At 60.3% G+C, this 26,824-nt stretch overlaps 2 protein-coding genes and 1 long non-coding RNA gene across 8 annotated transcripts; 2 read left to right on the forward strand and 1 right to left on the reverse strand.

Moving 5' to 3' along the window:
- Positions 1–743: 743 nt before the first annotated feature.
- On the forward strand, positions 744–8,047 carry LOC141743174 (adhesion G-protein coupled receptor G5-like). Of its 5 annotated transcripts, XM_074586900.1 has the most exons (14): positions 744–876; positions 1,979–2,057; positions 2,182–2,275; positions 2,385–2,511; positions 3,506–3,640; positions 3,791–3,907; positions 4,080–4,122; positions 4,275–4,381; positions 5,133–5,251; positions 5,869–6,134; positions 6,219–6,318; positions 6,746–6,949; positions 7,131–7,389; positions 7,900–8,047. In XM_074586900.1, the coding sequence occupies exons 1-13, from the start codon at positions 868–870 to the stop codon at positions 7,372–7,374; spliced, it is 1,644 nt and encodes a 547-aa protein (XP_074443001.1). In that variant the 5' UTR covers positions 744–867; the 3' UTR covers positions 7,375–7,389; positions 7,900–8,047. The 5 variants fall into 5 exon arrangements, with proteins under 5 accessions (XP_074443001.1, XP_074443002.1, XP_074443000.1 ...); XM_074586901.1 differs by having other exon boundaries at positions 6,746–7,008; positions 7,131–8,047; XM_074586899.1 differs by having other exon boundaries at positions 7,131–8,047.
- Positions 8,048–12,225: 4,178 nt separating this feature from the next.
- LOC141742058 (uncharacterized) lies at positions 12,226–13,249 on the reverse strand. Its single transcript, XR_012586579.1, has 2 exons — positions 13,180–13,249; positions 12,226–12,781 (listed from the first exon to the last, which is right to left on the reverse strand). It is a non-coding gene; the product is annotated as an uncharacterized LOC141742058 (long non-coding RNA).
- A 582-nt stretch (positions 13,250–13,831) lies between these two features.
- LOC141742057 (adhesion G-protein coupled receptor G1-like) lies at positions 13,832–26,397 on the forward strand. Of its 2 annotated transcripts, none has more exons than XM_074583469.1 (14): positions 13,832–13,997; positions 19,738–19,825; positions 20,336–20,791; positions 21,267–21,390; positions 21,467–21,611; positions 21,696–21,824; positions 22,067–22,183; positions 22,727–22,772; positions 23,141–23,241; positions 23,322–23,437; positions 24,029–24,303; positions 24,902–25,013; positions 25,279–25,547; positions 25,717–26,397. In XM_074583469.1, exons 2-14 carry the CDS (start codon positions 19,786–19,788, stop codon positions 25,836–25,838), a joined length of 2,052 nt encoding a protein of 683 aa, XP_074439570.1. In that variant the 5' UTR covers positions 13,832–13,997; positions 19,738–19,785; the 3' UTR covers positions 25,839–26,397. The 2 variants fall into 2 exon arrangements, with proteins under 2 accessions (XP_074439570.1, XP_074439571.1); XM_074583470.1 differs by lacking the exon at positions 13,832–13,997 and adding an exon at positions 19,283–19,570.
- The last annotated feature ends 427 nt before the right edge of the window (positions 26,398–26,824 follow it).

Genomic DNA, 26,824 nt, shown 5'->3' on the forward strand with positions numbered 1-26,824 from the left:
TCCCCCCAGTCACGGTCTTCCAACACAGGGCTCCAGGGGTCCCAGGGCCCATCACTGGTGTCAAAGAAGGAGGAGAAGGTGGCATTAAACAGCTCTGCTTTGCCCATGTCCCTATTTGTGAAGTGACCAGCTTCATCAAGCAACAGACTAACGTTATCTCCAAACTTACTTTTGCTGTTAATATATTTTAAAAAAAGCCCTTTTTGTTGTCCTTCACAGTACTGGCCAGCTTGGATGCTAATGGAGCTTTGCCTGCACGAATTTTCTCCCTACAGTGGTGAAGAGCATCTCCACAGTCCTCCCATGCCGCCTGTCCTTGCTCCCGATGTCCTTACGCTTTCCTTTTCCGCCTGAGTCCTACCAGCAGATCCCTGCTCAGCCATGCCGGCCTTCTGCCCTGCTGGCTTGACTTCCAACACTTTTCAAGCCGCGCCATGTCAATGCTCTGTTTGGAGCCTGGCTCCGGTGCTGGTGGCACCACCGGAGTGCTGGTGGCTTCTCAGCACGGGAGAGCATGAATTGCTGGTGAGCCAGTAGAGGGAAGAAGCTCATTAGAGGCAGAAGGTTAATTGTCTCAGCCATGCCCAGGGAGCAGGCTGTCTTTGGGCCGTGCTGAATGGCAGCTGGCTGCCCTGGTGAGCATCGGCCTCCGTGTCCTTTGGGTTTGGCGGTGCCGGGGATGCTCCCCCTGCGCCGGCCCCTCACCAAGCTGTAAAAAAAAGTAAGCAAAAGGAAATTTAACAGCTCTCTCGATTTGATCGGCTAATCTGCATATGAACACTTCCTTTTCTGTTGCCTCAACGGCTGCACAGGCAGAGCCGGAACAGCTGCCCCCATCGAGGTGCTGCCTATGCTGGGAGCTGCCCCATGGCCAAGGTAGGGGCTTCACCAGGGCGAGGGGGAGGATGCTGAGGGCCAGCGTGATGCCGGGGGCTTGCTGGGGTGCTGAGCTGCTTCCCACGAAGGCAAAACCCACTCGAAGCGACACCTGCACCCTGCCATATTGTGAGGGTGCAGCAAGGGAACGATGCCCTCTCTGGCTCTGTGACGGCAGGGATGGCCTTCGGCGTTGCTGGGCTGTGCTGGGAGGCAAGGGAGGTCGGGGCAAGGACCTGCATCGGGTGATCCAAGAAGTAAAAGGATTATTTATTGCAAAACATTGTAATGGGGACATGGGGGCTGTCCTTCGCTGGGGGTCACCGGGCAGCCTGTGCAGGCAGCTGCCCACGGCGCTGCTGCTCCTGCCCCGGGAGGCTCAGGCTGCGCTTGCCATCGCCAGCCTCAGCGCCTCGAAGCCTCAGTCCCATTGCTGCGTCCACAGTAAAACTGTTTGTGCATCAGGGTCGCGCCCCGGCACTGCTGGCCTCGCAGCCTCTCTCCCCGGCTGCTTTCGGCGCGTCGGCGTTACTGCAGCGGGTGTTGCTGCACGCAACACCAGCTGCGGCGTCGCAATGGGTGCAAATCTTGCTGCCAGCCACCTTCCCCCTGCCCCGCACCGGGGACACTTCCTCCTCCCCAGCTCGACGCTGGTTCACCGCCAGCAAGCCCCGACACCGCGGTAGAGCGTGTCGGCCACCCTTTGGGCTGGCAAGCTGCTTGCCGGGGACTTGCAACCACAGGCTGGGACGGCAGCGAGACGTGAGTCCCAGTTGGGACAGGGCAAAGGCAGAAGCCCCTGTGGTTTTACAACCTTAATGATAAAAAACTGGATGCGTAGGGCACCCTGCACCCCGGTTGCTGTGGGAAACACCTTCCTCCTCACCCCACGCTCACATCCGCCGCTGGTGCAGCCACTCGGTTCTTCCAGGCTGGGGCTTTGCCACTACAATGGCTTCGGTGGGGCTTGGCGGCTGGGGGTGGGGGGAAGCTGCCGGGACCCCATCTTTGTCCTGCAGCCAGTGTGTGGGAAAGGGCCAAGGTCTCGGGGGACATGGATGGGGGCTCCGGGAGCTGCCCGGGTCCTGGGTGCCTTTTGCAGGAGAGGACCACAGTGATGCCCACCCCGCTGCTCATCGCCTTCATCCTCTGCCTCGCCACCTGCATACTGCGGGGTCAAGGTAGGGCTATCTCCCATCCCAGCTTTGGGCTGGGCACTTCTGGGGCCATTCAGGGGTCCTGGAACTGGGGCGGGATGGGGAGTGGGGCAGGGTGCCGTATGCCGAGGCTCAGCTGCCCAAACAGCCCCGCCAGAGCAGGAGGAGACGGAGGGACACATGGGCATCCTGGAGGAGTTGCTGCAGCAGGGCTGCGGCAGCGCCCACCACGCCAGGGAGAGGTGAGCGCCGCCTCCCGCCCCGCTGTCCCACGGACCCCCCCCCCCATCTCCCCAGACCCGCAGGGGCCAGATCCTGTGGCACCCTTCCCTGAACACCTTCCCTGTGCAGGTTAAATCAGCTGGAGACGAACCCGACCCCCTGGAAGAAACACAACTTCACGGGCAGGATGATTGAGACCTATGTGTTCAAGTTCAGAACAGAGCAATTCAGAGGGTTAAACCTCAGCAGCAGCATGGTTGGTCCCCCTGCGCTGCTGAGGCTATTCCCAGGGAATTCCTGTACCCGCTGGCCCCCTCGGTCCCTCCATCCCTGCTGGGAGGTGCTGGAGGGATGCTGCGGTGGCTGACGCTTGCCCACATGGGGTTTCCATCATCCTCCAAGGATGCCTTATGCCAGCGAAGCCTCCTGAGATGCGGTTCTGCCGGGGTGCCACAGGCAGCCAGGGCTGCAGGTCCCCAGCGCTGTTACTGGGATAAATCTGGGAGCTTCTAAAGCTGGGGGGGATGGGGGGGGTGTGTTTCTGCAGCCAAAAGCCAGGTTTTCCATCCTGAAGCTCTTCTGATTTATGAAAAGGGAAGCCTTGGCCCCCACCTCCCCGCAGTAGGAAGGGAGAGGGAAACTGTGGTGGGGAGCACATGGGGCGACTTCCTTGTCCCGGTGCAAGGGGGTTGTGCAGCAGTACCAAGGCACTTCCCCCAGCCGTGGGGCTGCCCTGACGGGGAAGGTCCGACTGCTCCGTCCTGAGGTCTCTTCCTTCAGGACAAGGCAGGTTTTGCAGGCAGGGGTGCCTGCCTGCCAGCTGGGACCCTCCGCTCAGGATCTGGGAGCAGAGACCATCCCAGGGAGCCCACCGAGGTGTGAAATCCCACTGGGAAACGTCCTGGTGTGGTGCTGTTTGCTCCACATCTGCATCTGCAACGCGCAATGCTCCACAGCGGAGCCGGCAGGACAGGCATGCCCACCCATGGTTGACGGATCCCCCACCTCTCCCTCCACAGCCCACCATGTGTTTGTTATGGGCTGGGAGGGGTCCGGCATCCAGATGGCAGCGCCTGCCCTATGTGTGCATCCGCAGGCACCGCGGCAGAGGTGGAGCTGCCACAGGGCCTGGGGGATGACACAGGGCCATGCTGGTAACTGGGGTGGCTGTGCTGGGGGCAGGGGGCAGCACCTTGACCCCACCAGAGCCAGCCTAAAACAGCGGCTGAACCCTTCTCTCCCCGGCGCAGGATGAGAAGCCGGGCGGTGGCAGGAGGTTCAGGCACGCCATGAACTTCCCGGTGGAGCTTGTGAAGGGCAACCAGGCACAGGGAGTAGAGCAGGAGCTCGTCTGCATCTACATCCACAGCCCCTGCATCTTCCAGGTGAGCCGCAGGTCCCCACCCGGACCCCTCTAGCATCCTTGGCCAGCAGCATGCCCACCCCATCACGCCCCTGCCGCTGAGATGGTCGGGGCGGGTGAGATGTCCCCGGGGAGCCGGGACTTTCCCTGCAGGCTCCCCTGACTCTTGCAGGACGCCCGCAACAGCTCCGTGCTGAACAATGATGTGGTGGGAGCCTTCCTGCGGAGCGGGCGCGTGGCCGGGCTCAGCCGCCCTGTGAAGATCCAGTTCTGGCACGACACGGTGCTGGTGAGCAGGGGTCCGCTGTCAGCACGAGCCGGGGGAGGCCCAGCACCAGCGTTTCCCCTGCAGTTGGGGAAAGAGAAAGTGTCCTTTCTTTGCTTTGGGACCAGAAGGTTCCTGGGGTCCCTGGGGAGCAGCAAAGGTCCCCAGCTGTCCCCCTCGGTCCCCTTTCCACCAGGATGCCTCCAATGCCACCTGCGTCTTCTGGGAGCCTGGAGCTGGTAAGTGTGGCCACGGCCAGGAAGGGGGCAATGCCAGCTCAGTGCCACCCCGAAGGCATCGCCCATCTGGGCAGCCCTGGCAGGGCTCGATGTCCCCTCGATGTCCGCAACCCCTGGCCACTGTGCCTCCTCCAACGGCGGCTCTCCGGCAGGCATGGGCAGCACTGGCAGCTGGAGCAGGGAGGGCTGCGAGACCACGCACGGGGAGGGCACCGTTATCTGCCGCTGCAACCATCTCACCTACTTCGCCGTTCTGCTGGTCCACATCCCTCCTTCCCCCTTCCTCCTTCCCTATTTTTCCTTCCTTCTTTCTCCTACCCCCATGCTCCTTCCTCCTTCCCTCTTTTCTGCTTCCTCCTTCCTCCTCCTTTCTTCATTCCTTCTTCCTCCTCCCCTCTTCCTCCTTCCCTTGTTCCTCCCTTGCCTTTTCCTCGTTCCCTCTTCCTCCTTTCTCCTTCCCTATTTCCCTCTTTCCCGCTTCCCTCTTCCCTCCTTCCATCTTTCTCCATCCTCCATCATTATTTCTCCTTCCTTCCTTCCTTCCTTCCTTCCTTCCTTCCTTCCTTCCTTCCTTCCTTCCTTCCTCCCCCCCTCCCTCCCTCCCTCCCTCCCTTCCTTCCTTCTTTCCTTCCTTCCTTCCTTCCTTCCTTCCTTCCTTCCTTCCTTCCTTCCTTCCTTCCTTCCTTCCTTCCTTCCTTCCTCCCTCCCTCCCTCCCTCCCCCCCCCCTTCCTCCCTCTCTCCCTCCCTTCCTTCCTTCCTTCCTTCCTTCCATCCATCTTCTTCTTTTCTCCTTCCTCCTCCCTGGAGGTGGGGGTGGAGGTGGGTGTAGGGGCACAGGTTCTGTGGGGGGGTACAGGGTGTGGGGAGGGTTATGGGGTGTATGGGGGGTGTTCTGCAGGAGGCCATGGCCAGGGGGTGGTTTTGCAACCCCCTCCGTCCCCCGCGACCTTTCCAGGGAGTGGGTGCTGCCGTGGGTGCTGCCCCAGCTGACCCCCTCCCTCCCTGGCAGCTCCCGGTGGGTGCCCTGACCCCAGCCCAGCTGGCATCGCTCACCCACATCACCACCGTTGGCTGCTCCCTCTCGGCCACCGCCACCCTCTGCACCCTCCTGCTCTGCTGTTTCTCCAGGTAGAGCCGTTGTGGTGGCTGTGCCATGCGTGCCATGCCTGACATGTTGGGCTATGCCATGCCGTGCCATGCGGTGCCTTGTGAGCCACGTTGGGCTATGCCGTGCTGTGCAATGCCCTGCCCTGCCCTGCCCTGCCATGCCATGCCATGCATGCCTCATGCCGTGCCATGCCCTGCCATGTCATGCATGCCTCATGCTGTGCCCTGCCCTGCCGTGTCGTGCCATGCTGTGCCACGCCATGCCTGACACGTTGGGCTATGCCATGCCGTGCCATGCATGCCTCATGCTGTGCCATGCCCTGCCCTGCCCTGCCATGCTGTGCTGTGCCATGCCATGCTATGCCATACCCTGCCATGCCGTGCCACGCATACAACACTGTGCTGTGCCATGCCATGCCATGCCATGCCATGCCATGCCATGCCATGCATACAACACTGTGCCGTGCCGTGCCATGCCATGTCATTCCATGCCATGCATGCCTTGCTGGGCTGTACCATGCCATTCCCTGCCGTGCCATGCCATGCTTCAACCATGCCATGTGTGCCACACTGTGCCCTGCGGTGCCATGCCATCCGGCGGGCACCCACCGGCACGCCCTGCCCTCCCCCTCTTGCAGGCAGTGGCTGAGGGACAACACGACCAGGATCCACATGCACCTCCTGGCCGCGCTGCTCCTGCTCAACTGCAGCTTCCTGCTGAGCGCGCCGCTGGCTGCCGGCGCCGAGGGGCTCTGCCAGGCCGCGGCTGCCCTGCTGCATGCCAGCCTTCTCTGCGCCCTGGCGTGGATGGCCGCTGAGGCCTTCCACCTTCTCCTCCTCCTCGTCAAGGTCTACAACATCTACATCCAGCGCTACCTCCTCAAGCTCTCCCTCTTCGCTTGGGGTGAGTGGGCACCTACCTGGCCCTGCCTGCCCACGGCATGGCTGCCCCGGCACGGCCCCACACAGCCTCCCCCTGTGCCCACAGGTCTGCCCGTGCTGGCCGTGGCGGCTGTTTTTGTCTTCAAGAGAGATACGTATGGGTACCACACCATCAGCACCTCTGGGGACTACAGGAACACGACTATGTGAGTGAAGGGGGCTGCCAGCTCCCTGGGCACCCTGGGCACATCGGGCACCCCATGGACCCTGGGCACCTTGTGGACCCCGGGCACCCCTCGCACATCACACACTCCAGGCACCCCATGGACCTTGGGCACAGCATGGTCCCAAGGAACAGTGTGCACCCTGGGCACCCTGGGCACAGCATGGACCTCGGGCACAGTGTGCACCCTGGGCACCCCAAGCGCACTGTGCACCCCATGCAGCCTGGCCAGCCCGAGCACATGGGGCTGACCCAGGGCTGGGGCCAGCAGGGGCCCAGCCGTAGCTCTGCCAGGGGACACTTTTTGGTGAGCCCAGCTCTTGCTGGGTGCCCACCTTCATCTTGCTGCACGTGGGGGCACCCTTCTCGGGGTGCTGGCCCTTGTCCCCAGGAGAGTCCTCCTCCACCAGGTGCTGGCTCACCAGCTCGCCGGCCCATTACGCCACCCTCTGCTACACTGGCCTCATCCTGCTCTTCAACACGCTGGTGCTGGGGAGGGTGGCGGTGATACTGCGGAGGATCAGGCAGCAGAAGGGGCAGGCGTGGAAGGACTGGGCGACAGTGCTGGGGCTCACCTGCCTGCTGGGCACCACCTGGGGCTTGGCCTTCTTCAGGTTTGGCGTCTTCCTCGTCCCCCAGATCTACCTCTTCACCATCCTCAACTCCCTGCAAGGTCGGTGGGGGGGGGGGTGCTGGGGGTTGGACCCCCTGAGCAGCGGGGTCCTCGTCATTTTCCCGCTCCTCGCAGCAGCTTGGTGTACCCACGGCAGTGACCGTGTCGCCACCCACCCACAGGTCTCTTTGTCTGCCTCTGGTACGTCATCGTGCACCGCCGGAGCAAGCCGGGCTCTGGCAGCAACACCTCCAGATAACGCGCCCCGATGCCGGGGTGAGGGGCTGCGAGGGGAGCTCAGGAGTTGCTCCCTGCGGACGTGGCGTGGTGGCGGCCCCCCGGGGAGAGACAGCCGGCGCTACAGACACCACGGGTTTCTTCGAAAGGAAGAATTTGGGCTGCCCCTCCATTAGTAACCAACACTGACTTATTTTGCTGAAGGTGGTCACTTCTCATTAAAAGCACCTTTTAATTGCTGATGCAGGTCTCCCCCACTGCCGGAGGAGCGGCGCGGCTCTGCCCCGGGGTCCCACAGCTGCCCCGTCACCCCTGGCCCCACAGCGGGCAGAGCCGGCAGCCGCCCTCCACCGTGTCGTTAGTGACGGTCCCACTAGATGGCATGAGGATTTCGAAGATGGTCCCAGCTCTGGACTGTGCACAGTGTGCACAGTGGTAGGGCTGGATGGCGGTGCTGGTTAGCAGTGCTGGTTACCGGTGCTGGTTACCGGTGCGGAGGAGCCGCCTGATAGCCAGGAGGGGACATCCGAGCCCCCTTGGGGAGCTGCCACCAGAGCATTGTATGTGGCACAGGCAGAAGCAGGGTCTCCCTGGCTACGTCCCATCCCCCCCCCCCAGCCCATTTGGTGCCGGCATGCCCATGGGCTGGTGAGCGTGGCTGAAAGCTGCGGCACCCCCAAGCTCCCCCTTACCCCGGGTTTTCACCCGCGACAGCACCCCACCGAAAGCCCTCCCGCTCTTCCCAAAGATGGAGATGGAGGCCACCTGCAGCCCCGGGTCGGCAGGCAAACAGGCAAGCAGGACTTCGGCTTGGCATCAGGCGGACATGCTGGAGTGGAGGAGAGGGTGGGAAGTGAGTACGTGAACCGATAATTTGGCTTTCCTCTCGCTCCAGCTCAGGAAGGCAGACCCTGAGCAGAGCTCCTCAGCACGACCAAGCGCTTTATCAGGGTTTGAGCCGCCCAGTCTGTGGGAAAATAAATAGCGAGGCCAAATTGCAGGGACTAAAACCGTCGGTTGGAGGTGGCGAGTCAGCCCTGAGCCCTCGCTGCGTCCTCGTACACCCATGGTTTCGCCTTTCCTGGTGCCTGAGATTTTGGAGCCAGGCATCCCATCCTGCCCGCTGGGATACAGAGCAGCACCGGTGATGCCGGCATGACCGTGAATCCTCCTGGAGGGGGGGCAGAGCGGGGTGCCCACCGTCTCCATGCTTGCAGCTCGCGGGGTGTGCCGGCGAGGTGCCATTTGCCGGCGCTGCCCGTTTCTGGTCTGGTGGCAGGGGACCGGGCATCAACAGGCAGCCTGGTGGGGTGACGCGCTGCCCGTCTCTGCCTCTCCGTGCTGCTCCGCCGAGCGGCATTTCCATTCCTGGCGGCTTCCCGGGGCCCGGTTCTGGGCAGCAAAGGAAGCCGCTTGGCTCTTGTTCTTTGTTCCGTGCACAAAGGGCAGCCAGCGCCGCCGAGTTTCCATCTCTCCCCAGGACAAAAGCCCGTCCTGCCAGGGCCGTGCCCCGCCGCCTGCCAGCCCGCTGGGCCCCACCGGACCCCCATTTTGCGGGCACGTTCCCACCGCGTGACGATGAGCTGTGCATGGCTCACCGCTCCGGCGGCTGACTTTGGCTATTTAAATAAGAAGCCCGGGGGTTTGGTGAGGTGCCAAGCACCCGGCTTGCCCGCCGTGAGCCCCGCCATGGGAGAGTCACATCCCAGCTGCGCTGGCTCCGTACCCCCGGCTGCTCTCAGGACGTGCTTTCCATGCTCCTTCCTCCCCGCCTCAAGATTTCGGGGGCTCGCAGTGTGAGTCATGCTGGCTGCCGGTGCCTGTGTATGCATCAACTCCGGTGCAGGAATAAACCTTGTTCCGGTATGCGGTGGTGCTTGGAAAACAATCGCTTGGTGGTTGCCTCCCGGCAGCGGGAACACAGCACCAGCAGGGCACAGTGGTCTCTGGGAACTGAGCCCGTTGTTGGGGACCAGTGGGACACGGTGGTCCCCGAGGAGCTGAACCTGTTGTTGGGGACCAGTGGGAGATGGCAGTCCCTGGGGAGCTGAGCCCACCATTGGGGATGAGTGGGACAGGGTGGTCCCCGGGGAGCTGAGCCCATCACTGGGGAATTGGGGCAGAAAAGGCATTTTTCCCACCTCGCCACAACAGCAGCAGGGTCAAAAAGCCCCGCGAGGTCCCCTGGGAGCGCAGGGTGGGCTCCCACCTCCCACCGCCCCCGGTGCCCCCCAGCCCCGGGCACTGTGGGCAGGAGAAGGGGGAGCCAGCCCATCCAACCTCCCCAAGGAGAAAGAATCCTGTTCGCCTTTCCCTGCGCCTTATCGGGCAGGAGGCTGGTGCCGAGCTGCCGGACGCGGGGGCGGGGGTTGGGGGGAGTTGTGCCGTCCTTTTTTTCCCCAGGAAAGGCGGTTTGGCGTCACCGCCGTGCCTTCATGCTCTGCTGCCAGCCCAAGCCCGAGGGGCAAAGGTCTGGAAATATTGCAAATTCTCCCAATTGCGGGGAAACAAGCAGCCGGGGAAGAGATTTCCCAAATGGAAAATCCATTTGGGAATGGGGGATGGAGGGGGGCAGACCTCCGCTCTATTTTGAGATCCACCATCTTGAGACTGGGCTGCCGGAGAGCAGGTGAGCCCGGTTCCTGCATCCCGCGGGATCATCCTCACCTTGTGCAAATCCCCCCCCGCCCCCTCCCCCCACCCCGGCCCCAGAGCCAATTTCCCCCTAGACTTCCCTGCCATCACGGCGGGTTCGTTAGCCGAGCCTCAACAATGAAGTCGGGTTTATCGCTCTCAAAGTTGGGTTTATCGCTCTCTCTGCGGTTGGGTTTTACAGCCCTGGCATCTGATGAGTCGCTGTCGTCGTTGCTGCCGGCCGGAGAAACCCCGGCGTGTTGCCGGGGGGGGAACCCACCTCCCCTTTGGATATCGTTTCGGGAGCAAGGCTGAGGGGGGGAAGTGGCGGCGATGGGGGAGCGGGAGCACCCCCAGCCTCTCAAAGCTGCGGAGCGCTTCCTCGGGCTCCCCTGGGATCGGCGTCCTCCAAGCTTCCCAAGGCTGCCTCGGCATCGCTTACCGGATTGGGATGGGGGACCTCGGGGCATCCCGTCCTCACCAGCTTCATCATCCTCAGCCTCACCCTCCTCCGCACCCCACCCGAGCCCCGCTGGCGGTTGCAGCTCCCCTGGGAGCACCAAGGGGCTTTGGGGGGGGGGGGGGGGGGCGGGTCTTGGCACCCTGAGCCGGGACTCAGCAGCGAGGACGGCGCCCGCCGGCTCAGCCTCAGCCGGCGCTGGGACACCTCTGCCTGTACTTGCCGCGCCGGGGCTGGCAGCAGCCGGGGCAGGACGGGCCCGAGCCTGCCCATCCCATGGCCATGCCACCGCTCTCCCCCGGCACGCTCCGGCATGCCCGCCGCCAGCACCGGCACCTCCTTAAGGACTTTTTTTAGGGCTTTTTTTTCTTTTTAGGGTTTTCAGAAGTTTTAGGGTTCTTTTGGAGCTTTTAGGCCTTTTAGAAACCCCAAGGGTTCTTAAGAACTGGTAGGAGTTTTAGGATCCTTTAGGGTTTTTAGGAACTTTTAGGGCTTTTAGGAACTTCAAGGGGTCTTAGGAACTTTTAGGGCTTTTAGAAGTTTTAGGGTCCTTCAGGGTTTTTAGGAACTTTTAGGGCTTTTGGGATCCTTTAGGGTTTCTAGGAACTTTTAAGGCCTTAGGAGCTTTTAGGAACTGTAAGGGTTTTTAGGAGCTTTTAGGAACTTTTAGGCTTTTTAGGATCTTTTAGGGCTTTAAGAGCTTTAAGGCCTTTTAGGAACTTTAAGGGGTTTTAGTATCTTTTAGGGCTTTTGGGATCTTTTGGACTTTAGGAGCTTTAAGGAGCTTTTAGGACCTTTAAGGGCTTTAGGAGCTTTTAGGGCTTTAAGAAACTTTAAGGTTTTTTTTGCAAAGTATTAGGGCTTTTAGGAACTTTAGGGTTTCTAGGAATTTTTAGGGCCTTAGTGGCTTTTAGAAACTTTAAGGGGTTTTAGTATCTTTTAGGGCTTTTGGGATCTTTTAGGGTTTTTAGTATCTTTTAGGTCTTCTGGGATCTTCTGGGGCTTTAGGAGCTTTAAGGTGCTTTTAGGGCTTTAGGAGCTTTTAGCACTTTTAGGAACTTCAAGGTTTTTTAGGAAGTATTAGAGCTTTTAGGAAATGTTAGGGCTTCTAGGAGTTTCAAGCTTTTTAGGATCTTTTAGGGCTTTTAGGAGCCCTTAGGGCTTCAGGAGATTTTAGGGTATTTTGTAACTTTTAGAGCTTTAAGATCTTTTAGGAACTTTAAGGGTTTTTAGGATCTTTTAGGGATTTTAGGGGGCTTAGGAGCTTTTAGGAACTTTAAGGGGTTTTAATATCTTTTAGGGCTTTTAGAGCTTTTAAGAGCTTTTAGGGTTTTTTTTAGGATCTTTTAGGGCTTTTAGAGCCTTTGGGGTTCTTAGGAGCTTTAATGGCTTTTAGGGTTTTTAGGAGCTTTTAGGAAATTTAAGGGGTTTTAGGATCTTTTAGGGTTTTTAGGATCTTTTAGGGCTTTAGGAGCTTTATGGCTTTTAGTATCTTTTAGAGCTTTTAGGGTTTTTAAGACCTATTAGGGCTTTTAGAACCTTTAAGTGTTTTTAGGATCTTTAAGGGCTTCGGGAACTTTTAGTTGTATTTAGGAACTTTCAGGGGGTTTATGATCTTTTAGGGCTTTTAGAGGTCTTGGGAGCTTTTGGAGTTTGGAGAATCTTTTAGGGTTTTGAGGAGCTTTGAAAGTTGATAGGAACTTTTACAGCTTTGAGAAACTTTTAGGGTTTTCAGGAACTTTTAAGGCTTTAGGAACTCCCCAGGTTGAGCAATAAATCATTTTCCGGCCGAGTGAGGGCCGCTGGCCTGATCCCAAGGGCAAACGTCCCTTGCAAGGGACAGCACAAGGATTTCCTCCCTCGCCGTGCTCAGGCAGCGTCTTTGAAGACAGCAGCACGGCCTGCCGAGTTACAGATAATCCCGATAACATCAACAAGTGCAGACGTCGACCTAAAAATAACTCCTGATAACGTCAAGTGCAGACAAAAGGCTCTTTGTTCCATCCACGGCAGCAAAAAGATGGCCTAAAACGTCCTTTCCTCGCTGGGACACGGGGTCGGCACCTGAACCCCTGCTCCAGGAGGGCTGGATCCTGCGGGAGCCGCCGCTGGGTTTAGCAGGGTTATTCAGGGGAGGTGGATTTACAGTGTTTCCCGAAGGAGCCGGTCAGGATGACCCGCAGCAGGAGGCTTGGCTCACCGTGATGCTCCCATGGCTCCGGCTGCCATCAGCGTGTGTTTCGGAGCCGGCCCCGCTCCCTGCGGCATGGGGATGGTTGGGCTTCAAAGGCGGCTACGTTAGCCACGGTCCGGCCGCGTGAGCTGCTTCCCATGGGAGCCTCTTCCCATGGGTGCCTCTTCCCACGGGAGCGGGGCTTGGAGCTGGAAATGAAACCAAGCTGGGGGGCGATGTGAGCGTGGGGGTTGTCCCCTGCTCCGGGGGTCCCAGCACAGCCATGGCTCCTCCGGTGCCGTGGCCGCCTTTTATCTCCATCGCCTTCCCTGCAGGAGCAAGAGGTTGTTTCCACCCTTCCCCCAGCAGAAAGAAAAGTCTCATTCAAGCCATTGAAAATATCTGCAAAAGCAACTATTTACCCAGGGCACTTCCCGGAGCTCTCCCTGCCCTCCCTCCTCCCTCTGGCTCCCAGCAGCACCGGATTTCTCCGGCCTGGCTGCTTTTCAGGGCGCACAAAGGGCTGGCATGGCTGGATGCAGGCACCATTTGGCAGCCGCTTCGTCCACTCCTGCAGCGCCCATCACTGCCGCGATGCTTCCAGCCTCAGCTCCCACCGCCCCCGCGGGGTCCCGAGGCCCCGCAGTGCCCACCTCCAGCCTTGGGATGGGTGGTGGGAGCCGGGGGGGGTCGCATCCAGGCTCTGCTCCCCCGCATCCCAGCTCACCTCCGGCCTTGGAATGGGTGGTGGGAGCCGGTGGGTCGCATCCAGGCTCTGCCCCCCCGCATCCCAGCCCACCTCCTCCAGCGATGTGCCATGAGGGACGGCCCCCCCCCCGCCCCTTCCCCACCTCCCCGCGGCTGGGGGCCTGGGCTCCTTGCCCTGCTTCTCGCCTCCCTCGTTTCCTGCAGGGAGCGGGACAGGGTTCACAGGGACGCTCCGTCCCGGCTGCTTTCCCATTAATTGTTGTTTTTTTTGGTGTGGTTTTTTTTTTTTTTAATCCCCTTGGCAGCCAGGCGTGCAGCCCGCCGGCCTCCCAGCTCCTTCTGTCCTCTGGCTGCCCGCCAGCGCGGAGCTGAAGGGAGGCGGGTTGGGGCACCCCCCGCTGCCCCCCAGCCCAGCTCCCCCAGCCCGGTGCCGGTGCCGGTGCGACGCAGCCCAGTGCTCCCAACCCGAGCCGAGCCGAGCCGGGCTGGGCTGGGCGGAGCCGGGCAGGTGCCGTGACCGAGGGTTGGTGGGTCCTCGCCCCCCGCAGCGATACCGGAGGGGCTCCGAGGGGCCGGTTCGGTGGGACCCGCGGCGGTCCCGCCCCGCTGAGTCACCGCCTGCCCGGGGGGGACGGGACGGGACGGGACGGGAGGGGAGGGGAGGGGAGGGGCGGGGCGGGGCGGGGCGGGGCGGGGCGGCTTCTCCCGCTGCACCGCCACCGGCCCCGCTGGGCTGGGGCCGGGGGGCTTGCAAGGTGCCGAGCACAGAGGTGGCGAGCGGAGCCGAGCGGTGGCGAGCGGAGCCGAGGCAGCGCGCTCGGCCCGATCCGGTCACAGGTAATGGGGGGCGGCGGGGAGCGGCTGAGCCGGGCGAGGGAGAAGGAGCGGGGGGTGTGTATGTGTGTGTGTGGTGTTTGGGGTTTGCTTTTCGGGCTCCCAAAGGCCGCGGTGAGGGGCGCTGCCCGGCACGGCCTTACTAGGGAGGCTGGAAGGGGATGCTGCGGGGTCCTCGGTGCGGGAAGGGATCTTCCCCCCGTCCCCCCCCCACCCCGGGGGCCAGCCCAACAGGACTGGGAGGGCACTGGGGATCTGTGTAGCTGGGACTGGTGTTACTGGGCAGCACCCCGGGGTGTTCAGCCAGGGAGGGAGCGGGCTGGCTGGCTGGCTGGAGCTAAGGGGTGCTCCGTGGGGGGATTTGGGATGTCCCCCGCTCCGGTAGATACGGGGACATCTTGCCTCACCGTGCCTTAGTGGTGGGTGTGATGCCCCTGTCCGGGAAGGGCTGGGGGGTCCCTGCTCGTGGCCATGGCGTGAGTTGTCCGGTGGAGCTGCCATCCCTGCTCCACGGGGCTTGCCCTTGCCTCCACCGCCACACCTCGCCCCTGCCCCAGAGCCAGCCTGAATTCCTGGGCTGCGGGGCCACAGAGCCCCCAGCGCCGCCCGGGCCCAGCTGCTCCCGGCTGCTGCCGATGGCACAGCCAAGCCCTGCGAAGCCACCGCGCCCTGCTGCGGCCGCCACTTCCCACCCCGGGGGACCCACCGGGACGCCCCATTCCTCCTCCTTTTCCCAGCATCCCCGCAGGACCGCCGGTGTGCCTCAACAGGGCGATCTACCTCCCCCTAAAGTGCCTGTTGCGGGGATTCCTCCCGCAACATCTCAAGCTTGCCGCTGCCGGTCCGCTCTGGGTGCTCCATGCCCGCAAGCTGCCTCTCCAGAGGGACCAGCAAAACCCAGTGAGGCCAGCTGGAGAATTGAAATGAAGTCTCCTGGAATAACCTCCTGGCGACAAGTCCAAATAAGCTGTTGAGGAGGGAAGGCAGCCAAAGCTCATTTCACGGTCTGAGGGCTGCAGTAACCCCCCTCCAAGCTGCACCGCCAGCGGGGAGCCAGGAGTGTTTTGGAGATTTGGGGGGGTGGGGGGCAAATCCTTTAAGCCCAGGACTGCAGCCACGGTGGGTTTTGCCGTGCCCCTTGCTGGGTTTGCAGCTCCCATATGAATTAAGCCAAGGCCTAAAAATGCTGCATACTTGGTTGCGGTCCAGCTCTTAATCCTACGGCCCCGGGGGGCTGCTATTTGCAGAGCAACAGGTTTGCAAGCAACTGCACGCTGCCGGGACGGGGACCCCAGGGCTGGCCGGCCCTGCACCTTGAGGTGGCACCCGTGCGGTGTCGGAGGGACACGGCCCTGCAGGGTTTGCAGACAGGCTGGGTGGCTTCTGGCGTGCCAGCGCCCGGTGGTACCAGCTGGGCAGCAGCCTGCCAGCGCCTGTTTTTCGGCAGAACTCTGATCCGCCAACTCCTTTCCCATCAGCTTGCCAACAGCCGGGGTTTGTCAGGGATCCGGGGCCAGGGGGGGCGGGCCATGGCCTCTTACCTGGCTCCTCGGGTGCTGCAGCTTCATCCTGGCTGCACTTGGCTTTTCTGTAGGTGGGAAAAGCCCCCCGGGACTGGGTTCATCCTTGCTGGGCTCCAGGTTGGCTGCTTCCCGTGCCAAATGCCTGGGAGCCGCATTTGGGGTGGTCCTGGGCTGCTCTGCGCTGCCTCGTACCTCCGTTCCCCAGCACCCGTGGCACAGGCAGGCGATGGGGGCCTTGCTCATGCGGAGTGGGACGGGACCTGGGAGGGGACGGGGTGTTTTGGAGGGGATTTAAAACCCAGGAGGCTGGTTTGGGTGAGTGGAAGGTACAAACTGACATGTGCAGGAGGAGGCCGAGGGGTTGCTCCCGAAGAAGGCTGAGCAGTGGGAGCGCACTGTAAGGACGTCTGCCTGTACCCCCACCCCCCACCCCCCCCACCGCCGTGCCGAGGCTGGTGACGTGGAGTTGGGGTGCCATGGGAGGACGACCCGCACCGCTTTGTTCCCATTTCTCGGCACCCCTCAGTTTGCCGCAGGCGTACCCGCTCCTTCGCGGAGCGTTCGCAGCCCTGCCAAAGCCGCGGGCTTCGCATGCTGCCGAGCCGAGCGCCGTGTTGCCCAGGCACCGGAGGAGGAAGCGCTGGTTCAGTTGGCTGCAATATTTCTGCCTGTGGTGGTTTTTAGAAAATGGAAGTTTTCTTTAATTTTGAACATCAAGACCCAGCTTTAAGCAAAACCTCCGTCTCAAGAGCCTCAGACGCCGGTGGTCTGCCTGTGCCAGCCTCCCCTGGGCTCTCCCCGCGCCTGCTCGGGAAGGGATGGTTGCCAGCGGCTGGCGAAGGGTGGATCTGTGCCGCTCCCATGGGAATCTTTGTCTAGGTCTGGTTTTGTCCCCGTTGGCAAAGCTCAGCTCACGGGTGCTGGGTCTTGTGTGCAACCCCACGCCCTGGGAAAAGCCGATCCCGCGGCACAGGCTCGGCGCGGCGGGGCTGCCGGCGCGGCGCAGCTGCTGCTCAGCTCCTTGGGCATTAACAGTGGCGCTTGGGTCAGCCCCTGCCACCCACCGGTGACGGGAAAGGCTCACATGCCGATGGCGTGAATAACGGGCAGGCTGGCCCCTGCTCACACAGGCCACTGGCCAAGGACAAGGGCTCTTTGTGAAGCAGCCGGGTGACCGACGCTGGGGCATCTCCTCTGCGGGGGCGGGGGGGGGGTCCCCGCTGGGGTCCCCACCTCCTCGGGTAGCTCTGTCCCCAGTGCACGTGGTCTGCGGCCCCTGTGGTGGAGGCTGGTCGCGCAAAGCTGTTCTGCGTCTTGGGGAGCCATGTCCTGGCTTGCCTCTCTGGTGCCTCAGTTTCCCCACCTGGTTCCTGAGTTCTTGCCTGCGTAACAGGCTGGCAGGTGACGAGCTGCACACTTGTTAGCATCTCGAGGAACAGAGCGTCACCGTATTTTTTTGAACAGACCTGGAAGGAAAACAGGGATAAAAGTCCCTGGATCTCCCCGTTTCCGGTGTTTGTTTGAGGTGTCAGACCATCTTCCCTTCTCCTTGGGAAGAACATCACGTCCAAAAGCCATGTGCCACCTCCAAAACCTTAAATACCTGCTGCCAAGTCACCCAGGGCAGTAAGGTGATAGTAAACACCAGGCTTTTTTTTTTTTGTGTGTGTGTGTTTGTTTGGGTTTTTTAGGTTGTTTTTTCTCATTTGCCTCCAGGTTTAGAGCCCATAATATTATTCCTTGGCTTTTCTTTCTGAGACCAGCGTGTTCTTTTAAGGGTGATGGGAGGATACAACGCGAGGCTCGGGACTGAGCTTCCCTCTGTGCAGGCAGGGAGGGAGCCTGCTCCTGACTGCGTAGCCCCGGCAGGTGCCTGCCACCTCCTTTTACATTATCTGCCTGATTTGGGGGCCAAACTAGGAGGGTTTTTTTATGCGTTATTGTTCTTGGAGGAGCTCAGCCCCCAGGCTCCGGCTGAGGCAGCGGGTAAAACCATCCTGGCCAGGGGATGATGGAGAGGAGGTAGGGTCAGTGCCGAAGGGGGGTCTTTGCTTGGTCACCGCCATAGCGCGGGGCTTTTGAAGATGGATGTCACTGGGGAAGTGCCCTTGTGGCAGTGGGGACATGCAGCATCGCTGGGTACCCGGGGGCGGTGATGCCGTATGTCCCTGCTGCCACCCGAGGATGGGAAAACGACGGGGCAGGATCCAGCCCCGGCGTGGGCTCGGTGCATCTTGCTCCCTCCCCAGTGCTGCTTAGCTCTGGCACAGATGGAAACCGCGTTTTCCCGCTGTGAAACCATTTTCGGGGGATTTTGTCTCGCTATTGTTCAGCTCAGGAAACAGCAATCGGCGTCGGGGCGACCGGGACCATATAGGGCTCAGAGGGGAAATACCAGCTCCCACACCCACAGCCCTGCAGGCATTGCTGGTCCTCGTTGAGTAACGTCTGAAAGGGGCTGATCCTGTCCTCCGACCACCCCAATAAAATCCCAACGGAACCAGTGCAGCGGGACGGGCCGAAGCCTCGTTGGAATTCAGCATTCCCCATCCGGAGGGGAAGCTTTACCGGCATGCCGGCTCTGTGCCATCATGCCACGGTTGGCGTTCGTATGCTGCTCCATTGCTTTTAAGCAATCCAGGTGTTTCCCATCACCACGGGCATTTTGCCACCCCGGATCCATGCTTTTCAGGCGCACGCGCATGATTCCCAAGCGTGTGGCAAGGCACTGGGATTCCAACCCCGTCCACATCCAGCTACTGCTGCCAAGACCTGCCTGTGCCGTACCTTCTCAGCCCACACCGGGGAACCTTGTTAGCCACACACTCAATTATACCCATGGCAGCAGGTTAATTAACAACCCGAAGCTCCCGTCTTCCGGTGATAACTGCTGCAAGAAGCAGACAGGAAGGGACGGTGAGTGGGCTGTGCCTGTGGTGATGCACCAGCGCAGGATGTGAGCTGGATCCGCGCTGGCCGGAGAAACCTCCGGGAGAAATCCGTGCTGGTGGGAGAAACTTCCTAACGGCGACGCTGAGTTTTCAAGCGAGCGGTTTTCCCCCAGCCTTCCCATCTGACAAACCTTGGGTGCCCGGGAGAGCTCACCAGCCTCTGCAGGCGATGCCGGTGAGTGCCCTGGCACCCTCTCACAGTGAACGAAACACCGTTCAGCCCCTGGGTGCGTTTCCAGAAGGATGCTTTGGGAGCGGCACGGGAGTGGGATGCAGTGGTGGCAAACTGGGTGCTGGCTTGGCTTTGGGCATTGACAAGCATTCGGCTCTGCCGCCCGGTCTGGCAGCCCCCACCGATGCTGTCCCACCCTTGAGGGGGCTTCCGCTGGTTGCCAGACCCTGTCAGGATGGGTCCCACCGGCCTCCGCCGGTCGCTGGGGTGACAGCAGGGTGAGGAGGAGGCAAAGCTGGGTGCACCGCAGCGGCGCTGGCGGGGCAGTTCGCAGCACGGGGAAGGCAGAAAGCATGATGGGAAGGAAGGCTGGGGCCGGGCGGAGCGTGCGGGTGTGGCAGCATCCCTGGGGTGCTCAGCGCTGGCCCGGGTGCAGGTCACAGGAGCCCCAGCTGCATAGAAAGACAAAGAAAAGGGTCGTGGAGCAGAGTTCAGGATGAAGGGATGGGGAAAGTGGGTGCGGAGGGTGTTGCCCGGCTGGTTGCGAGGGGCAGAAGGGGTTTGGCAGCCGTGGTTGCTGTGTCAGCATCGGCAGGGTGAGCCAGGGAGAGCCTATTATTGCTGAGCTGAAATGATGGAGTGGTTTGCAACATGCCTGGCTCCTTGGCTGATCTGCAGGACCTGAAAGCACCCAAGAAAATAATTTCGGGGCTTGCGAATGAGGAAACCACCGTTTCCTTCTGTTCTCATTGCTGACGATAAGAACCCACGGCCAGAACCGAGAGGTGATGCAGGGAGCGGAAGAGGGGACCCCTTCCGTGCTCAGTGGTTGGCAGTTGGTGCCTGTGCTGGGGCGGTGGGGTGCCCTCCCTTGCTGAGAGCCCGGGGACCCAACTGCCGGCCTCTCTCGTCCCTCCAGCCCGCAGCCAGGTGGGTGCCCGCTGCTCGTGGCTCCTCCTGGTGGCAGAGGCACCAGGGAGCTGGCCGTGACACCAGCCCTTGTCCCACCGGCACAGCCTTTCCTCTCCATCCCCTGACCCCATGGGATGGGTGATATTTAAATATTCAGGTGGCCCCTTTTCTTTGTACCCTTCCAGGCTCTGCTTTCTTCTCGGAGGCTCAGCCAAAGCAGAGACCTGCCTGGGATGAAGGTCCTCCTTCTGCTCCTTCTCTCCCCCCTCCAAGGTAGGCAGTTCCCAGCTATGTCCTGCCCTGGGCTGGTGAACCAGGTTTGGGCCGCTGGACATAATTGGCAGCCCCAAAAAATTGGCTGGGGCCATGGCTTCCACAGATGTGAAACATCTCATGGGCTGACATGCCTCTGGTGGGGTCCCTGGGGCAGAGTAGGTCTTTTCCAGAGTAAGGAGATGATCTCCATCCATCCCTTCTGGAGGTGGAGAGCTCCTCTGTCGGTCTCTGCTGACACTGGTGGTGGCACCTAGGAGAGGGTGACACCAAGAGATGGGAAGTCCTGCTGCCCCAGGAGCCTCGGCTCCCCAGCAGAGCCTCCCAGCATGGCCACGGGGACATCGGGGAGGTAGCTGGCATCACGCAGCCCATCTGGGACTGGGTTGGGATGGCTGGGGCAGAAAGCCTGACGTGCCACACACGATGGCTGCCACGGGGGTGCAGTGTTCGCCAGGGGTGGCCGCCCCTCCAGTTGAACCAGCGTCTCTGTGTGTTTGTGCACCACAGGGGTGGGAGCCAGCAGCCACCGGGAAGAGGACTTCCGCTTCTGCGGTGACCGAAACCAGACCCAGAACAGCTCCGTCATCTATGAGCACGGCCCTGCCACCATCTCCATTGAGAACACAGCCCAGGCGCTGATAATAAAAAGGCCCTTTTTGCCAAACAGGAGAAACTCTTACTACAAGTACAGCTTGCCCCCTGCTTTGGGCAGATACCGCTTCTGCGTCTACTGGTTCAAGGCCAACAGGACCCTGAAGCTGGCGTACGGGAAGCAGAGCTTCATCCTGGGTGGGGACCCATCCAGCAGCATCACCCGGGGGGAGGAGAGTCAGAAGACTGAGAGAACCAGCACCTCCATCTTCAACGTGTCCTACATCTCAAAGGGCGGGAAGAACACGTCCCTTGACAGTGCATCTGAATACTTCTTCCCTTGTAGAGGCAATTACTTTAACGAAATGAAGGGTTCGTTTCATCCCCAGCTTGTTCTAGCCATCAGCAGAGCATTGGTGGTGTCCCAGTATATGGTATAGCGTGATGACGTGAAGACACAGCTGAAGGGTGATGGAAGGGGACATAGGTTTGCTTGAAGCAGCCTAGAGGCAGGCCTGGTGCCCAGGCTCCCTAAAGATAACGATGGAGTTTTTCATGTGTTTCACCCCTTGAAATTGTGGGCCTTGAGGTCTCCAAGGGTCCTGCCTCCGCTGGTAGGCACCTAGCTAGCCTCAGCCAGCCTAGTCATGATGGCCTTGGGGGGGAGCTGCACTCCAGGCGGCAGAAGCCCTCTGGGTTGGGGGTCTCCATCAGCTTCCTGGGCTTGAGGTCACTTTGAAGCCCTCTGCTTTCTGCTCCCACCGGGGCTGTGCCGGGTTGGTTCGGGGCACGGGGAAGCTGGCTCTCCCTGTGCATCTCACGGCATTTCCTTTCATGTGTTCATCAGCCTCTCCAGAGGGTATGCCCATCTGTGAGGAAGATGTGGAAGAGCAGCTCACCGCCTTGGAGAGCCTCATCGCTCAGCCCCCGGCGCCAGCGGTGGGAGCCATGGAGCAGCAGATGCTTCGGCGGTGAGTTCCCATCTTGTGCCGTTCCTGCTGGTGCAGTGCCTGCTGCATCCTGCTCACTGTGCCCCTTCCCTGACAGCAAACTCGGGGAGCTGGAGAAGATGTTGGCCAAGGTGGGGCTCGAAGGGCAGAACCAGACCTTTGGGAAGGCCACCGTGCATGCGACTGTACTGAGGGTCCAGCCCACTCAGGCTCAGCATCTGGCCTTTGCTTCCCAAAGAGAGGTGGGTCCTGGGCAGCCTTCCCTCCTGGTCTTGGTCCACCAGCATCCTCTCCCAACCTCTCTCCTGATGAGTCTCTCCTTGCAGGAGGGCGGAGAGGTCCATGGCTTCACAGTGGACCTGCCAAGCAGCCTGTTCATGATGGCGAAGGAGAGGGAGGACTGGGTAGAGCACAGGGTGCTCCTCATGGACATCAACAGCCAGACCATGTTCCAGGTAATGCCAGTGCACGTGGCATGGTGGGGTGGCCTTGCCATGCCAGGGGATACAGTGGTACAGGCCAGCAGGGATTCCACCTAGAGCAAGGTGCTGGTGCTCGCTTGGAGAAGATGCTTCAAAGACGAGGTAGAAGCTTGACAGGGAAAGAGGCATGGGACCTCCTTCTTGGGGACTCTCACCTGCTTTGTGCCTAGCAGCAGTCCCTTCCCATGCTGCCATCGCCTCCTCTTCTCCCACAGGATGAAAACAGCAGCCACGTCCTGGGTGACAAGGTGGTCGGCATCTCCCTGGTGGACACGGTGGTGGCCAATCTCTCCGACCCAGTGGTCCTCACTTTATTCCACGACCCACTGCCGGTAGGTGGGGAAACAGCCACATCGAACCTGGTCCCACCAGGAATGGAGGGGTAAGGAGGGCTCAGGCTCTACCAGCTTGGAGAGTGGTCACCATCCAGCAGGTCCATGCCCTTGGCCTGCCTGTACAGGGTCTGCCGTGTCTTCTGGGACTGTATCACGATCATGGCTTCGCCATGTGCACTGGTGGTGGCGCTGCCTGCTCCTGCCCAGGAGATGCTGCTTTGCAGATGTGTTGCCTCCAGCCCAGTGTCCAGGGCTGGGGGACACTATGAGTTACACAGTCCTTTGGCTCAGGCCTGTCCCTGTCAGGTGCCTGCTCAAAGCTGAACCCCTTGTTTGAAAAAGGGGACCTGGGAGGAAGAATCTGCTCTGTGAGCTGCCAAGAGAACAGTCTCTGCCTGGAGCCCGCTCCCATGATACGAGATGGTTTGTCTCCAGGGACCATCTCACCTCCTGCCCCATGTTCTCCCCTATCAAATGCGCTGGCTGGGCAACAAACCCACAGCTGCATCCTGATCAGGGCCTGTGGTTTTCTCATTGCAGAGGAACATGACCCCGCTGTGCGTCTTCTGGCGGGAGGACACCACCGGTGAGTGCTCCTGCACTTGGGTGTGAAGCCAGGCACTGCCTTTGCTCCTTTAGCAGGGTACCATGGACCTGCTGGTAGGGGTAAAAGCTGCTCTGCACCTCCCTTCCTCACTCCAGCTCCATAAACCTTTCCCACGGGGTTGACATCAGATTTTGTCCTCCATAAGCTAACCTAAGAGCTTTCTGCCTCCCTGGGGATGGGTCCTCATGCTGAGAGTGCTATCGGAGTGTACGTGCTTGGCCTGGGACAAGCTGGGACCCCCGCTTTCCGCCCCTTCCCTCCGCCGTGGATACCTTGCCCTGAAGATCTGCAAACCTGAAGCAGGTGTTCTTGTGGCTCACTGGCCGCTCTCCCTTTCTCTTGTGCAGCCAGCTCTGGGAGCTGGGACAGCTACGGTTGTACCACGGTGACGGGAGGCAGCCAGACGGACTGCAGGTGCAACCACCTCACCTACTTTGCTGTGCTGATGGTGGGTAGTGCTTTTCTGCAGCTCCCTACACCATTCCCACCAGCTGTTCTTCCTCACCATGTCTTGTTCCTCCTCCTCAGGTATCCTCCCCAGAGATCACCTACATACACAGGGATTACCTGAGTATCATAACGTACATCGGCTGCCTGATCTCAGCTTTGGCATCCATTTGCACCATCTTCTTCCTCTACTTCAGGTATGGTCTTACAGGTCATCCCATGCTCCCTGTTTGCATCCTGTCCATTGCCGCTACACCTGGGTGGGCACAAGCTCTCCAAATGCAGTTTGTGGCCTGGTGAGGAGCATGATGAAGGAGCCATTCTTGAAGAAAAAGGAATTCTCCTCTCCGGAAACCACCCCCTTGGGCAGGTCTCCCACAGGGCGTTCAAAAACACTGTCTGTTCTCAATGATTTCAGAAAATCAGGTTGTTGTAGTTATGGATCTGGCAAGCAGAAGCCTGCAAAGATCTTCTCAATGGCTTGGTGGAGAGCATGAGTGTCTTCTCCTGAGTCATGTTGCTGACCCTACGTGGATGATTCAGAGCTGAAATGAGGTCGCTCCCTACCCCACAATGGCCTAGACCTGAAATGCAGGGTCAGCTGCAGGGACCTGAATTTGCATGTGTAACGGGTGGTCCCACCTGTGGGGTTAGGGTCTCAGCCCCTGACGCCACCAGAGGGTCTCCTGGCTCTTCTGGCGTGGGCGAGTTGCCCCATGCGGAGCTGTGGGACACTGAGGATGCTGGCCAGGCACAGTGGTGAGGTCTCCTCCCCCTCGCTTTTCCAGGAGCAAGCAGCGAGACCAGATCACAAGCATGCACATCCACATGAACCTGCTGGGTGCCATCTTCCTCCTGGATGTCACCTTCCTCATCTCCGAGCACTTGGCTTCCAGCAGCAGCGAGGCAGTCTGCAGAGCTGGCGGTCTGTTCCTGCACTTCTCCCTCCTGAGCTGCCTCACCTGGATGGGCATCGAGGGCTACAACCTCTACCGGCTTGTGATTGAAGTCTTCAATGCCTACCATGACCACTTCCTCCTCAAGCTCTGCCTGGTGGGCTGGGGTGAGCATGGGGGAGGCAGAGACGCCCTGAAAGCAGGGGAACAGGATGGAGGGGCAGCATGTGTGGTGCCTGGATGGGGATGGGGAGCAGATGTCTGAGAGCAGAGGCGTGTCTCTCTCAAGAGGCTCGGTGGAGAAGGAGACTCAGTGGCTGAGAGCAAAAGCTGGTGCTAGAGCAAGGGTAGGTCACCCAGCAAGGGAGGCACGTGAGAGCCACTGCTTGGGGTCTTTAAATAGTAATGGGATGCTCTCTTTCTGAAGGAAACATCCAGGACAGCCCAGAGAGATGGGCTTGATGCACCAAGCACCCATGCATCTCTGCTGTGCTTTGGGCAGGAGGCCGTGGTAGGAAGATCTCATGATCTGTCGTGGCATAACATTCCACGACCCTGAGAGACCCCTGGCTGGGGTTGGAGCATCACAGCTCTCTCCCATGGCTTACCCCAGGTGTCCTTTTTGCATGCTCCGTCCTCGGTTCCCCCTTGGGCGGGAGGACATTGGTTTGTGCTCTATATGGGGAGAACGGGGCAACAAATCCTTCCGGAAGGACTGAAGGCCTGGGACTAGGGTGGCTGCTTCACTCTGTTCTTGCCACCCAGGACTCCCTTTCTTCTGTGTGACGCTGATCTTCCTGGCTAGCTGGACGAACTATGGCCCCTTCTCCATTCCTATCTACGAATCCGTTGGTGGCAAATCCACCAACGCAACCATGTAAGTCATGGGAAATGTCTTGCTTGGTCCCTGATCTTAGATAAAGTCAACTGGCTAAACCTTCGCCATGTCCTACAGGCTTTCCTTAGCCCACCTGTGGCTTTTCTGGGGCTTCGTGCGGGGTGGTGGTGGGGGATCCCCCCTCCCTGTTTAACTAAGCTGGGTGCTGGGTTTGCACCGCACCGTCCTGCTTCCTCCAACCCCTCCAGCTCATGTCGCTGTGGGATGACACAGCATAACCCTTTGCCCTTTCTCCTCCCTCCAGATGCTGGATTACGAGCCCCCTGATACATAACGTCGTGAACCTGGGTTTCTTCAGCCTGGTGTTCCTCTTTAACTCAGTCATGCTGGGGGCCATGGTCCGGGAAATCCTCCGGCAGAACAAGAAGGGCCACAAGCTCAAGCACGTCCTCGCCCTCTTTGGGTTGAGCATCCTGCTGGGCATCCCCTGGGCACTGGTCTTCTTCTCCTTCACCTCCGGAGTCTTTCGCCTCATCTCGCTTTACATCTTCACCATCATCAACTCCCTCCAAGGTGAGCCTGGGGTGCTGGGTTCCTCCAAAGAGCACTGGGGCTTTCATGGAGTATTGGTGGGGTGGTGATGGGTACGAAAGGAGCCATCCCTGGCAGGCTGGCTGGCTCGCTCTTGGCTGCTGTTGGTTCCTCGAGGAGGTTCACCCACCCTTCTTCTCCCCTCTCCCAGGTTTCCTCATCTTCCTCTGGTACTGGACCATGGTGCTGCAGGCGAGGAAGTCCCCTGACTCGCAGAGCAGCTCTGACAGCGTCAAGCTGCAGCCCAACAGCAGCCAGAGCCACTTTGCCTGAGCCCTGCAATGGCTGTGCCACGCCGTGCCGGGGCTCCCCGCATGGAGGACAGCCATGGGAAGGACCGATGCCGTCCGCTTTGCTACTGCATCCACCTCGTAGGGCTGCTAGGAGCCCAGGGACCCGCAGTGGGGCCTGCCCCCCTTGCCTCTGCTGGCCCCCTCCCCAATTTTCCTACCCACCGCACCTCTCCAGGCAGTGGCGCATCCCTCAGCTTGGCGTCCTTGGGGCAGGAGGGCAGCAATGCTCACCTGTACAGCGGGGGCTGCAGAAAGTGGAAGGGGCAGGGACAGGGTCCCCAGTGCCTCTGGATGTCCCCTCCTATGCCTTGAGGCCAGTGTGGGAGAGGCCCCATCTTCAGCCCTTGCTGGTGGTCACTGAGAAGTGAAGAGAGAAGTCCCCAGTGAAGACACAATAATTCTGCCCCTGCAGCATCATCTAGCAGCCGAAATAATCTATTTTTGTTATTTTGTTGGATGTCTATTTTTGAATGGTGTAGAAGTTTAATGAGTGCACCTGCACACCAGACTTGTGCCTATTAAAGTTGTTCCCACTCGGAGTGTGGCTCGCTGGCGTCTCTCTGCTGGGCCCGTTGGTGGGCTTTCCAATGGGATCTGTCCCTTGCCTGGGGTTGGCCCATCCTCGGGGCAGGACCCCGTGTTTCACCCTGTAGGGTCCTGCTGAGCTGGGACTGGTAACGGCGCTCCCAGCAGACCACCGGCACCCCGGTGCCATAGGGGTCGGGGTGATGGAGGGGGATGCTGCGGCTCAGGAAGCTGCCGTAGTTTCTAGGGAACCATCACTACCCAGCAAAGAGGGAGGACAGGAATCCGAAGAGAGAAGCTTCGCAGGATGGGAATCGCGTCTCCATCTCGCCAGTTCCCCTTCCAGATGATGCTCTGCTTGCAGCTCATCCCCCCTCTGCCTGGCTCCCAGCTCCCGGCTGGGGCATGGGGACATTCCTGGGAAGGGAATGTTTTTGCTCG

This window comes from Larus michahellis, chromosome 4 (genome assembly GCF_964199755.1).
Source record: "Larus michahellis chromosome 4, bLarMic1.1, whole genome shotgun sequence".
Classification (NCBI taxonomy): domain Eukaryota; kingdom Metazoa; phylum Chordata; class Aves; order Charadriiformes; family Laridae; genus Larus; species Larus michahellis.